The sequence below is a fragment of the Adiantum capillus-veneris genome, chromosome 16 (genome assembly GCF_014529385.1).
Source record: "Adiantum capillus-veneris isolate H3 chromosome 16, ASM1452938v2, whole genome shotgun sequence".
In the NCBI taxonomy this organism is placed as follows: domain Eukaryota; kingdom Viridiplantae; phylum Streptophyta; class Polypodiopsida; order Polypodiales; family Pteridaceae; genus Adiantum; species Adiantum capillus-veneris.
Window position 1 is genome coordinate 83,704,489 of NC_140946.1, and position 14,240 is coordinate 83,718,728.

At 43.5% G+C, this 14,240-nt stretch overlaps 1 protein-coding gene across 1 annotated transcript; it reads right to left on the reverse strand.

The window, feature by feature from the left end:
* Nucleotides 1-920: 920 nt before the first annotated feature.
* LOC147439366 (Ribosomal L29 family protein) lies at nt 921-13,828 on the reverse strand. The gene is made up of 3 exons (XM_086485203.1): nt 13,704-13,828; nt 13,299-13,571; nt 921-1,223 (listed from the first exon to the last, which is right to left on the reverse strand). The coding sequence occupies exons 1-3, from the start codon at nt 13,749-13,751 to the stop codon at nt 1,062-1,064; spliced, it is 483 nt and encodes a 160-aa protein (XP_086341329.1). The 5' UTR covers nt 13,752-13,828; the 3' UTR covers nt 921-1,061.
* Nucleotides 13,829-14,240: the final 412 nt, after the last annotated feature.

Below are 14,240 nucleotides of genomic sequence, written 5' to 3' on the forward strand. Positions count from 1 at the left end.
TACGTGCGCACCCGCACACCCTAATAATTTAAACAATAGTAGTGTACAGATCTATACTTCATAATATCTCTAAATATTGAGAAGGGCAGACTTCCTAATCCAACACTTCATAATAGCTCTAAAACACATCCCACTTTCCTCTCATTTCTACGTCATTGTCATTCTTTAACAAAATGTTAGAGTCCTTCTAATATTGTAGAAAATCTTTTATACATTTGAGAAATGTTACATCAATTCAAGAGCCCAGCAATGCCATTTTCACTAGCTTCTTATCAATTGAAGCTTATGACACTTCAGGTTATAATTCCAGGTACACTAGATTGAGTGCTATAATTGGACATGGTAGACTAATCCCACAGATAGTTAAAGCCAGCAGTCTATGGCTAATACATTTGTGATGAGTGTGAAATTCTTTGGCTTAACTCAACCTCGTCTAGTCCCTTTTTGGATCACATACCTTAGGCCATTCCATCAACTCTCCTTTTGAGTGGTCAAAAGTGAGACTCTGAACACACAGCCTTTTTTGAAGAGATTTGAATGAAGCTCAAATAACATAGGCATCAAACCCATATATACTTTTTACTTTACAGCCCCCTTCTCCTTTCCCTATCATCAAGATTAATGTGCACATATCCAACTAAGACAGTCTACAGAGGCCAAAAATAAGAGATTCTGAGCAAACTGGCTCCTTGTGACAACCGTCAGAAATCACTATTTGTCTGACAGAATTACTCAATAACTGGCTCCTTGTGACAACCGTCAGAAATCACTATTTGTCTGACAGAATTACTCAATAACTTGTTAAAACAAATTGTCAATATAGCTGCCCTACCATTACATTGATAGATACGACAGAGTTCCATTGCAAAGCCAAAGAGAACAGTTGATAGCACTTCACAGCATTAATCTCTTCACAGGCAGATTGTATATTACATCATCCTTTTGTCATGACAGAGTGCGAACCAAAATCGCGGACATCAATTAGGATGTGGAAAGGATCCCTTCAATCATGATTCGACAAATTGAGAGAGCCATCCTATGGGCTTAACAATCACCCACCCTCAAGCTCTTGCTTTCTTCTCTTCCTCGATTATGGCTACCAGTGATGGAGGAGGCTTTGGAATGATGCTCCTTTTCCAAGCTTTGTCCAGCTTGCGTGATGCCCTTTTTTTGATCCCCTTTACAAGCTCTCTCTCTCTATGAATAGTCAGCATGCGTGCTATCTGCCAAAAAACAACACACATACACTGTGTTAATACTGGTGCACGCACGCACGCAAGCATAAAAGAATTCGAGCCAGCTGAGGAACATCAGCAGCACACAAAGACAAACTCAAGCAAGTTGGTTTTCCTTAACAGCACATGATAAAAATGCAGAAAGAGAACCAATTCTTCTTATTTAAGGCCAGAGTAGCAGTATGTAAGATATCAGAGTGCAGAGATGAAGATAGCTCCTCAAACACCAAACAATTTACTACCTCAGAAACTGCCTTTTGTCAAGGAGCTTTTAAGATCTGATAGGAATAAATGTAAACGAACCCGGCAAGAAATTACAGCACACTGAATTCTCTGTTTTCGGCCTCAAAAATGCACCAGAACACCTGTATGGCGATCCCCTAGCTTCCGCGAAGCTCCTGGGGCTATTAGGGATCAAAAAGGGTCAAAACCCTAAACCTACAGGCTGTAATTTCTTGTTTCGGGCTCCGTTTCGCATGCCGGTCGTATCCGTAGCAAGCCCTCGAGCTCCTGCACCTGTAGGGATACTTGCCCATTGATTTAGACAAGATTTCTCGTGTGAAATCTTTCCAAATCAACCTGTACTTGCGGGGGATTAGCAACTAGCTAATATGGTACCTATTCCTTGAATGAATTTAATATATGTGCTCTCTCATGTGTTTTGTGTTTGAGTGCATGTTTGAAAGACGAAATGACTGCAGCATTTCGGTCTTGGTCAATCCCGACATCCGCTAGAGATCGGTGAGATTTGATGTGATTGCTAAATACGTTAGATGATCATGATTCTCATCAAAGATCTCGACGGGCATAGTCATGTGAATGTTTAGTGACTGTCGTCTTCGTGCAAGTACTAGATATGTGTTGTCTAGTGCGTTTACTTGAAATCAATGTCTACTGAACTGGTTTCTTGCTTACGTTGGTTTTGCAAGCGTAATCGAGGGCGATTACATTTCTTTCAAGAGTGGGGTCTGTCACAAAGTGATGAATGGCATGACCTAAAGGACAAACTCCAGACACAGAAGGGTCGGAGCCCTACTAAAAGATACAGAAGGAGTTGTATCAAGTTGCAGAACCAATCCGAGAGGCCAAAAATGAAAGGACACCAATTTTTTAAAGTTGTATCAACTTGTGGAGTCCAGTCCGATGGGGCCCAAGGGACAAAAAGGCTAAATGAAGCGTGGAAGGGCTGATGATGTGGCAACTATACAGGGGACCCGCGATTTGCGTTGCTGACGTGGGAGACCGTATGAAACCCCTGATTTGCACTCCTAACGTGACACATGTACGGATTTTTGCAAAACGTGCTGACAGCCCTATCGATAGCTTTTGGGACCCATATGCTTTTAGACTTGAAGCTTTTCATGTATACTGCTTTTGGAAGGCCCCGCCTATAAATGAAGTGCCAGGGCCTCAGTTTCAGACAGATACGCTTGGGAGCACTGCTGAGACAACATTGTCCTTTGAGAAGCATTAATAATAAAGAAAAATAAGAAAATCACCAAAATACCACTCTAATTTGTGGAAATTTCCAAAATACTCCTCAAATTTCAAATACCCCCAATATTTTATCATAAATTTCCAAAATGGCCTTCAAATTTTCCAAAATTCCCAAAAGTTGTGAGATTAAATTTCTCCAAATATGAAAGAATTTCTAGCTTTTTATAAGAAGACTAAGTGTGTATCAATACAAGATGCTAAAATTAGAATTTGAGTTGGTTATGTAGGCTTTGGAGATGAATTGCTTCATTATTCTTAAACATAAATGCCTTTTTTGGAGAGGTAATTTTAAGCACTCAAACACGGATCTCATAAAGATTAAAAAATCTTGAGAAATCCAACCAAAAATGTCACGTGACACATCCCAACCCTATGTGTCCGTGGACAAGCTACACCACAGCATGGTTCAGTCAGTTCAGTCAAGTCTAGATAAGCAGTGATCTGACACTTTTGTGAGTCTATTCGTAGACCGTGCATGTCCAGTCACTTAGCATAGATGCATATCCTCCGGTTGCACACAGCATGATCATCGGTATTCCCATCAGAATCCATTAGCATCAGTTAGGGGAATTTTCCAGTGCATTTAGCCTATTTTCCTATTTTTGGTTATTTTCACTTATTATTTTTAAGTGACTTTCCTACAAAAGTAGGTAGGGAAATTTTGCTAAGTTAATATATAAGCAAACCCAAGTTAGCACTTTCTGGCAGAAGAGGCAACAGGAGCTTCCCGCTCAACAGGCAACTTCTCAACAGTACCCCCCTCCTGACCCATCGACCTACCTCCCATCACCCCCCGGTGTTTTCCCGCGACAGAACCCAGCGGCATTAGCGTTTTTGCTTTCCTCTGCCATCGCCATCCTATGCTCCTCATACCTGGCGTTTCCATTACCCATTGGCAGCAGCAGTAGAAGATCACTAACGCTAGCATCTAGTGTAGCATCTAGTGCAGATCTGCAGCGTTTTCAGCCCTTGCAGATTGCATCAGTAGCAGATCCATAGCGCTTGCAGTCATTGTCAGCATTCCCCAGAAACCTCATCAATTTCACTAACGCTAGCAGGAACCACCATCGTTTTTTGATTTCAGTCCTAGCATTTTACAGCAGGGTTTTCAGCCATGAAGAAAACGCAGCCAAAACAGTCCATTTCCAGCCTTGAAACACTCCCAGAAATTCAGCATCTAGAAGATCTCAGATTTCAGCCCAAGTCGCCGTCGTCATCACCGTCGTCGTCATCGGCATAGTCCATTGCATCTGCATTGTACGCATTTGTGCAATCAAGTAGACCACTCTCGCCGACGAGAGTGGGGCCTTTGGAGGAGGGTTTTACAAACCTCTCGGTGTCGTATCTCTTCTTCTCCTTCTCTCAGTCTCATTCATTTGCATGCACAACATCCACTCACTTTGTTCGTGACCACAGCACTCTACAAGACGGAAAGCTCTCTCTTTCCCTAAAGAACTAAAAGGAACCTTGAGCAATAAAGATCGCTAATCTTGAGAAAATACAACATTCATTCCGCTGCACCTAACATTGGTATCAGAGCTTTGGAAGTGTTCTGCATTACTCAAGGAAAGAACCACAAGAATTTTTTTTGCTTGTTGCGATCGCACGAACCCCAGTTTACTTGGGCGTGGCGATTCCTAATCGTGTTTTGTTGAAGAGTGACAGGAATCCCAAGAAAGAAGGGTTTGGCCAACCTCCCCTTGTGTCTCTTTTCACTCATTGAGAGCGGACCGTGCACTTAGCGGCCGGCCAATCAACATGAGGTGGGAAATAGCAACCTTGGTGTGAGCGCAAGGCCGCCAAGGGGTGCGCCCCCAGAAAAGGGTAGAACTCGGATGAAGAGAAGATCCTTCTCCAACGCGATTTGCAAGCGAAAGAAAACCTCAAGAACCCCAAGAACCCAAGACCCTCAAGACTCACGAACCTCAAGAACCCTAGATTCTCACGAATCAAGGACCTCAAGAACCTCAAGACCCTCAAGAACCCAAGTTCCTCGCGAACTTCAGAACCCAAGATTATAGTGCATGGTTGTCACCTGAAGCGGAATGGATACTTCGAATACAAGTGATGAGCATGAGAGAGGCGGCGAAGATTTTTCTCCACCAGGAGACTTTTTCGACTCTCTCCCTTCGCCATCTACGCCACGAGGTGCACTCACTCCTATGGAGTTGATGGTCAAATCGATGTTGGACATGATGGCACAACAACAAGAAACGAATCGAGTTGCATTGGCACAACTCGCAAGCAAAGCAGAAGCACAAGAAGCCAAGAACCGCGAACGCGATGACAACCGCCTTGCTCAGGAGCATGAGCGCATTGCTCTTGCCGCAAAACAAGAAGAAAATTGGCTTGCTTTCGAACGCGAGCGCGATGAACGAGAAGCTCAAAGGGAGATTCGCCATCAAGAATTTCTTTCCCACATCCTAGCCTCGAAGACCGATCCACCCAAAGATCGTGGAAGTTCGTCAAGTGGCGCAAGCCACGACACGGATTCCAACCATCCAGTCACAGAAAAGTTGATTTTCAGTAAGTATGACAGTAAGATGGACGCTACTGTTATTCATTCTTGGTTGCATCAATTTAATGCTTACTTTGCGACAACTAAGAAGACAAGCAATAGCAAAGTTTTGACGACAGCTATGTACCTTGCCGGTGATGCCATTAATTGGTATCACGCATGGCAAGAGGCACAGCTAGCCGCGCACCTAGAGGCAGTCGACGATTTCACGCCCTTCCCTTTTAGTTGGGCTGATTTCCAAGACAAGCTCAAGGCGCGGTTTATACCACCTCAGTACCTTGCACAATTGAAGGACGATTGGCAAGCTCTCAAGCAAAATGGTATGCCGGTCATGTCTTTTTCTAATCGTGTTTTGCAGCTAGGTACCCAACTTTACATGTCGGAAGATGGAACGCAAAGAGGCTTTTCTCTTTGGATTGGACGAGTATATCAAGTACGATGTCGAGGTATTCGATCCAATCGATCTCAACAAGGCAGTAGCGATTGCTCTCGCACAAGAGATGAAGCACAACAAGGGAAAGCCTAAGGAGAACAAAACTTCCACAAGTACCTCGCCGACTCCTCAGAACGGTAAGAACGGTAAGAATGGTAAAAATGATAACTCTTCTAACCAATCTACCAACAGTCTCTCATCATAGAATTCTTCCAATGAATCTAAGGGTAAGGCTAACACAACTGCTAAACCTAAGCTTACTCCAGAGGAAAAGGTAGCACAAGGAATTGTAGGAGGTTACATCACTTCGGAAGAACAAAGCACGTATTCTAAGGAAGGTCGTCGTTTTCATTGTCACATTAAGGGTCACATAAAACGAACATGTCCTAAGCTTGACTCGAATGAATCTAAAGAACTCACAACACCCACTACATCTGTCAATGCAATGAATGATAACACGATTGTACCCAAAGTTTCTCAGGACCCTCCCATTGATGATTCTCTCATTGAATGTTATGGTCGTACGTCGGGGCACCGTTTTGTCATATTGTTTGACCCAGGTAGTATGAATGATGTGATCAACCCCTCTCTTGTTGAGAGAGCCCGCCTTGAAGTTAGTCCGAGATTTCCTATTGAGGTCTCTAGCTTTCGTCCTGGTATGGACGCTCTCATCACGAAGGAGTGCCTTGATGTGTTGTTTGCAATTCAACAGACTGCCTTCACTAGAAGATTTGTTGTTTCTCCTCTCTCAGGATGTGATATGATTTTAGGCATGAAATGGTTTCGTGAAATTAACCCTCTCGTTGATTGGGAGGCTAGCACTTTAACTCTCAATGCCAAAAGTGATTCTCCTACTGTCTTTCATGGAGTGGATACTTCTCCTTCTCCATCTCTCATTGCTACTATGCAGCACAAGGTTGAAAGGATTTGAGATAAGAAGACTCTTTCAGTCTCTTTTTCTCCAGATCATGACACACAAGATTTGCATGATTATAAGAAGCATGATGATTTGAATGATGATGACAATGACAAGCATGATGCTTTGCATGATCAAGATGTGATTTCTCACAAGCATGATGAGTTGCATGAAGATGATGTGATTGTTCACAAGGATGATGTGTTAGTGGATGCTTTTTCTAGCGAAGCTAACCTCGTTGTAGATTCGATCAATCACAAAGAACCGATCTTTGCTTTTGAGTCGAGGTCCAAAGACCCCCACAGGACGATTCGATCATTCACGACGAATCGATCTTGGCTCTTGAGCCTTGGTCCAAAGAACCCTCACAGGAAGTATTATGTGTTCGCATAATTGATACGTACGCATTATTCGAATGTTTCATTCGTGATCGTTTCCTGTATTTTAGTCAGCATCGTTATGTGATCCCTTTTGCTAGGCATGACATACTGTATGTTGAGCACGTTTCTCTCATGGATAAGCACGAATGTATGCGAATTGTTCATGAAAAGCTGAAAAGTTTGTATGTTAGGAAGTCACATTCCATTTCTTCCGTGGCATGACACAATTTCCGAACGAGCACATGATTGTATGAGCACCAAGCATGGGCATTTCCATTGTGATTTGCCACAGTTGATTAATTTTGATCAAACAGAAAAGATTCGAGCGCATTGTTTGCATGTGTTTGATGAACGGGTTGTCACTCCGTCTCTATGTTCATCTACATTGCACGCACAGTCTTTAGAGAAGAAAATATTTTTTTCCTTCACTTTACATGGAATGGGTATGTTCATGGTTTTGTGTTGGAGATGGTTTCAGGAATTTTCAGCCATGGAGATTCTTGAAGACGAAAGAAGCAGGACTCTAGACGAAGTTGAAGCATCACAAGAGCCACAGAAGACTTTGAGTCGCTTTCGGCGCGGCCCAAAGAAGCAAGCATTGCAGACCTTTATGAAGTTCAAGTACCGCTCGACCCACACAGCAGAGTGGGCCGGCGAAGAGTCCCTTCCAGGATTCCGGATGTTGTCGGCAGTCTCCCTTGACGCCATACAGTTCGGTACCAGTACCTCACTTTGAAAAGGAGGGGATATCACGTGACACATCCCAACCCTATGTGTTTGTGGACAAGCTACACCACAGCAAGGTTCAGTCAGTTCAGTCAAGTCTAGATTAGCAGTGATCTGACACTTTTGTGAATCTATTCGTAGACCGTGCATGTCCAGTCACTTAGCATAGATGCATATCCTCCGGTTGCACACAGCATGATCATTGGAATTCCCATCAGAATCCATTAGCATCAGTTAGGGGAATTTTCGAGTGCATTTAGCCTATTTTTCTATTTTTGGTTATTTCACTTATTATTTTTAAGTGACTTTCCTACAAAAGTAGGTAGGGCAATTTTGCTAAGTTAATATAGAAGCAAACCCAAGTTAGCACTTTCTGGCAGAAGAGGCAACAGGAGCTTCCCGCTCAACAGGCAACTTCTCAGCAGTACCCCCCCTCATGACCCATCGACATACCTCCCATCACCCCCCGGTGTTTTCCCGCGACAGAACCCAGCAGCATTAGCGTTTTTGCTTTCCTCTGCCATCGCCATCCTATGCTCCTCATACCTAGCGTTTCCATTACCCATTGGCAGCAGCAATAGAAGATCACCAACGCTAGCATCTAGTGCAGATCTGCAGCGTTTTTCAGCCCTTGCAGATTGCATCAGTAGCAGATCCCTAGCGCTTGCAGTCATTGTCAGCATTCCCCAGAAACCTCATCAATTTCACTAACGCTAGCACGAACCACCAGCGTTTTTTGATTTCAGTCCCAGCATTTTACAGCAGGGTTTTCAGCCATGAAGAAAATGCAGAATTCAGCCATGACTCAGTAGCCGATTAGCCCAACCCGGTTGCGGATTGTTTCCCCATCTTCAACCAAAGAAACGCAGCCAAAACAGTCCATTTTCAGCCTTGAAACACTCCCAGAAATTCAGCATCTAGAAGATCTCAGATTTCAGCCCAAGTCGCCGTCGTCATCACCGTCGTCGTCATCGGCATAGTCCATTGCATCTGCATTGTACGCATTTGTGCAATCAAGTAGACCACTCTCGCCGACGAGAGTGGGGCCTTTGGAGGAGGGTTTTACAAACCTCTCGGTGTCGTATCTCTTCTTCTCCTTCTCTCAGTCTCATTCATTTGCACGCACAACATCCACTCACTTTGTTCGTGACCACAGCACTCTACAAGACAGAAAGCTCTCTCTTTCCCTAAAGAACTAAAAGGAACCTTGAGCAATAAAGATCACTAATCTTGAGAAAATACAACATTCATTCTGCTGCACCTTACAAAAAAAGATAAAGGGTATTTTGGGGAATTTCCACAAATTTCGGGTCCCTCGGATATTGTACTTTGAGAAGCATTAATAATAAAGAAATACCGAAAGGGGCGCCAATCTTTGGGGCCAATCTCTCTGGGCATGCAACTACACCGTGCGGTGTCGTCTTTCTCTCAGTTTTGTCCATTTCTCTCACTTTTCTCTCATGTGCACAATAGATTCTCGACTTGGAGTGTCCAAGTCTGTACAAACAGCTCCGCCAAGGACCAGCCAAAGGGGTGACAAACTGTAGCAACACGTACTAAATAGCCCACGTCCATATTACATGATGCAGAGACTACCACCATTTCAGAAAATCTAGAAAGCGCCAGCATATCCATTGGTCTAATTTCGAAGAGGAATTGTCAAGTGACACATTCAACCCTATGTGTTCGTGGACAAGCTACAGCATGACCAAGGTTTAGTTCAGTCAAGTCAGTCTAGGATAGGAAGTGATCTGACACTTTTGTGAGTCTGTTCGCAGACCGTGCATGTCCAAACACTTAGATTAGATGCATATCCTCTGGTTGCACACAGCATGATCATTAGATTTCCATCATAACCAATCAGGAGCATTTTTACAATGCACAGACCTATTTTCCCTATTTTTGATATTTTTCACTTATAATTTTTAAGTGACTTTTGTTAGAACTATGTAGGGCAATTTTGCTAAGTTTGTATATATAGAAACCTGGCGCTAGCACTTTCTGGCAGAAGAGGCAACAAGAGCACACGCTCAACAGGCAACTTCTCAAGAGAACCCCCAAGAGGCCTAGCGTTTTTGCATCACAGTAGAAGTCTGGCGTTTTTGGACCAAATCAGCCAATGTTTTTGCATTCGCAACAGCAAGAAGCAGAAGACTCCCAACGTTAGCAGATTACCCACAGCCAGACCATTTTCAGCCCTGACGTTTTTGCATCTGCCAAGCATTTCAACGTTTTGCAGATCTACCACGACGGAACCAACATAAGCACCAGCGTTTTCAGTTTTCAGCACTTAGACATCGCAGAACAAGTCCCGATCCTCGCAGATCTCACCTTCCCGCAGCAGGCCCTCGCCGCACGATCAGATCCCGTGAAGTTTGCAGATTCAGCCCGGAAAACGCAGATTTCAGCATCTGCGTTTCGGCGCATTGTCGTCGCATCGTCGTCATCGACATCATCCCCGACATAGAGTCAAAATTCAGCAGATAAAGATTTACAGATTTCAGCCAGCATTTTCAGATTTCAGCCCGTCTCGTCGTCGTCCTCATCGTCGTCGACATCGTCGGCAAGTCCAAGCATTGTAGAGATTTGTGCAATCATAAGTAGACCGCTCTCGCCATAGAGAGTGGGGCCCTTGGAGGAGGGTTTACGTCTTTGGTGTCGTATTCTCTTCTCTCTCTATCTCTTAGTCTCATGCACCTTCATTCGCAGTGTCCATTCACTTTGTTTGTGATCACTTGCACTCTCTCATAAAGAACGGAAGGCTCTCCCTTCCCTAAGTACAAAGGAACCTTGAGCACAGTTCGTAGCACTCATCTTGAGCAAAGTTCAAACATTCACTTCCGCTGCACCTTACAGGAATCAATGCAAAAATATACGAGGCAGAAGATCGATACATGGTGGCACGAAATTTGTGTCCATGTTCGTATCATGGACCATGGTAGGTCACTTGATTGATGTTTTATGCAAGTAGGCCTTTTCATTTAGCCATATAGAGTGATAGTTTATATATTTGTAGGCTTCTCTTGTGAAATTAAAAAAAAAATTCTAATTTTTAAAGGTTTTTTTACCAATAGTGCGTATTTTTACGTACCTTAAACCTCAATGCATACAAGAATGTGTACCTTACGTACCGAATACGTACAGCATTTTACATTTGGTTCCACCTTGCAAGATTGCAGAGAGCACGACTGCACAAAGGGACTTTCTAATAGTTGTCATATGTAATTATGAATATAAAAAGAAGTACGAAAGGGGCACCTGATGTCACTGCCCCTAATGGGCTATAAACAGAGAAAATAGCAGTGAATATATGACTGAAATCTGATGATATGTAGAGGAATGTTGCCGGCAAAGCACCAGATGCTAAGCCGGGTGATCCATGGTGGGCCCAAGGCTAGCGCTGCCCCCCTTTGTTGAAAACGCTGTTGTTTGCCAAAAAATGCAGATCTGGACGCAGGTTGTAGGGAGGGTTTTACCGGCCACGAAAAAGCCCAAAAGGGCCAGCGCTGGCTGTCGAAAGGTGATCGCCAAGTGTGGGAGCAACACCACACGTGGAGGTGGGGTCCTTCTCGACAGAAAACGCCAAATTCCATTGCGTGCCTGAGTTTGTGCAAAACACAGGCAGATCTGCAGAAAACGCTGGCTGATCTGATCCCTTGGGAATAGAACCTGATGCGGAAGCACCCAGACCATGGAGAGCCTGAGCTTTGATACCATGTAAGAGTGCATGTGTGTGTGTGTGTGTGTGTGTGTGTGTGTGTGTGTGTGTGAGAGAGAGAGAGAGAGAGAGAGAGAGAATAGACAACACAAGCGTTGGTGTAGGTGGAAGAGGGGGCGATTGCTGATCAGCCCCCCATGACTACCAAAGCAAAAGACCCGTACAATGATCAAATGATCTATATCTGAGAAGTGGGTACTCCCCTGGCCCCATATATCGGTGCCCAAGGGAGAGGTCGAGCAGTGCCAATGAAGGCCCCACAACCCAGCATAAAAAATAATACATGTAGGGCGCCCATACACGGTGGGCGGCAGAACAATGCAGCCTATATGCATATGCAAGCATGGGTGACCAAGCTCGGAGGCACACTAGCCGTACATGCATGCCCTAGACTTGAGTGAAGCAACAGAGTGATGTAAATCTAGGATGAGTTTCTAATCCATGAGCAACCCAAATCATAGTAATTCAAGCAGGCCACACAAAGTGCCTAATGAGTATATAGTGTCGCTAAAGATGCATTAAAGAGGTAAAACTTGAAATAATCTCCCAACTTGGCATCTTGTATTACTACAAGGTCTTGTTCCCACATAAGTCAAGCATCTGCTATTTAAAATCCTCTCATCCACAAAGAACATTGAAGCATTGCCACATTCACACAAATCACAAAGTTAATGATTTCCTCAAGTGTGGACAATAAGATGCCTTACTTGACTATGGCCACAATCATGTTGTAACCATCAATTAGCATGTGCTGACATGCAACCATGCACTAGCTTGCGCAATCAAACATTGAAAGTCTATTTCAATCTTCTTCATATTGCTTGAAAATCCATATGATGCATTCAAGCTTGATGTAGAAGCCCGGGTTGTAAGACCACACACATAGACATAGATAACAAGAACGTATGCAATGCTAGATTGGTGTGAATGATGGAAGATTAAGACACTTACTAAGTAGGGAGAGTAATTGATAGTAATATTGCGACAAGAGACACAAACTTGCCTATTGTTTGATCATATCGACAAAAAATCATATCTACATTGGTCGTGGATTCATACCAAGAGCAATCACAGCTAAATTTAGGGAACAGCAAATTGGAGAGGTGGAACAAGGGTAAAAATGAAAAGAAGAGGCAGGGGGATTGGACATGACCATAAATCTTCTTGCATAATGAGAAATGAAACACAAATACTGCTGACTCTACATGTCATGCACAACGAATTGAGGGTGTCTTTTGACAATTTCCCCGTAAGCCAATATCATGGAGCTTGGATTAGCCATTATTGGGCCATGCATCCTTTCTTTTTATCACCGACTGCTCGATTTGACCAAATAAATTGATAGACAAAAATTTAACTAAGTTTTCAAGATTTGAGTCATACAAAGATAGAACCAACCTCAGAGAAAAACAAAAACATTGTTGCATAAAAAAATATCTTAATGTAAATCATAAGCTAATTCAAAATAACCCGTGGTTCTTTTTGGTAAATGGACCTTCAGGTAGCCACAACTCACAGTTCTAAAGAGCATAGTTGCACCAGCATTCAAAAATGAAACTTGTCTGTAAATCTGGTAGGGATATTTTAAATATAGAGCCCTCGGGCTCAGGACTTGAAAAGCCCTTAATATGTAATTTTATGATACCTAGGCTCAGATGTCTGCACTAACTAATCCCTCTACCAAGGAGTAAACAAGCAGTGCCATTTCAACAAGTAAATCAAAGGCTGTGCTCACTGATTCTTGACAAAAATTCAGCAACAAGATTACACAGAGCAAATACATGCATGTGCTTTGAGTTCTTGTCGTGAAATTTGAGAAACCCAACATTTCATTCAGCTGTCACAAACTTATAGCTGTGTCACACAAGACATTACCCGCTTTCGCATTCTGTCAAAGTCGCTGCTCTTAAATTCTTGCCTGGCTGTCTTTTTCATGCGCAAGACAAGCAGTTCACTTTTGAGCTCCACAACACTGTCTTTCAGCTCCTGGTCGCTCATCTTCCTTAGCTCCTCCAACTCCTGCTCTCGCTTTGCCATCATTGAAGGTTGTAATGGTCTGTACCTGACACATGGAGCCAGTGTGGTGGTACGGATTGAAACCCTGGTTCCCTTGAAAGAGCAATGACCGCTGCCCACATTGCTGCTCGGCTGCATATAGGAGAAACATTGACACAAGCGTAAGATTTTCAGCAAGCCAGTGCTTGGATACAACACAAGCGCGCGTGTGTGGACAGCAATCTTGCGCAAAGCACGAAAAAAATACACAGAGACGCTACCCACCAGAGCCTTGGCGAGCGACGTCAAGCTGAATGCAGCAGCAGCGGCCATGGCAGACTTCTATGTGGATAAGTTAGGACCGGCTTTAAACTTGAAGGAATTGAGTGAGAGAGTTGGGGGGGGTGGGGGGGGGGGGGGGGGGGGGGGGGAAGGTTTGGCTCTAGTACATTTTATAGAGATACTCATGTGTAACTAGAGTGATTCGTTAGCAATGCTCGGATCGAATTAAGATTGAGCAAAATATTGGAAACTATATATGCCATTTCAATACTTCTCAAGTGAAACAAGATGAAAAAATGTGATAAAATCACGAGGCCTGCCATAGAAATTTGCCTTGGTAATAGAAAAATGGAAACCGAAAAATTAATCGAGAGAGAGAGGCAGGTGGAAATCCATTGAATTTAGCATAGTTGCTTTGGGAGACACACATTTTAGAGATGAGGTAATTGTCGTACACGCATGTTGAGCCTGCAGATCGAGTAGGGAGAAAAACTGTGTTGACCAAATGGTTGTAGGTTACAAAAATTGTGTTTGATACAT

What these genes read in the sequence shown, in the direction of transcription:
- LOC147439366 (XM_086485203.1), bottom strand. Translation starts at nt 13,751, where the DNA reads ATGGCCGCTGCTGCTGCATTCAGCTTGACGTCGCTCGCCAAGGCTCTG. An exon ending in CGTCGCTCGCCAAGGCTCTG is followed by an intron (nt 13,572 to 13,703) that starts GTGGGTAGCGTC and finishes TCCTATATGCAG; the next exon opens with CCGAGCAGCAATGTGGGCAG. An exon ending in TTGACAGAATGCGAAAGCGG is followed by an intron (nt 1,224 to 13,298) that starts GTAATGTCTTGT and finishes GTTTTTTGGCAG; the next exon opens with ATAGCACGCATGCTGACTAT.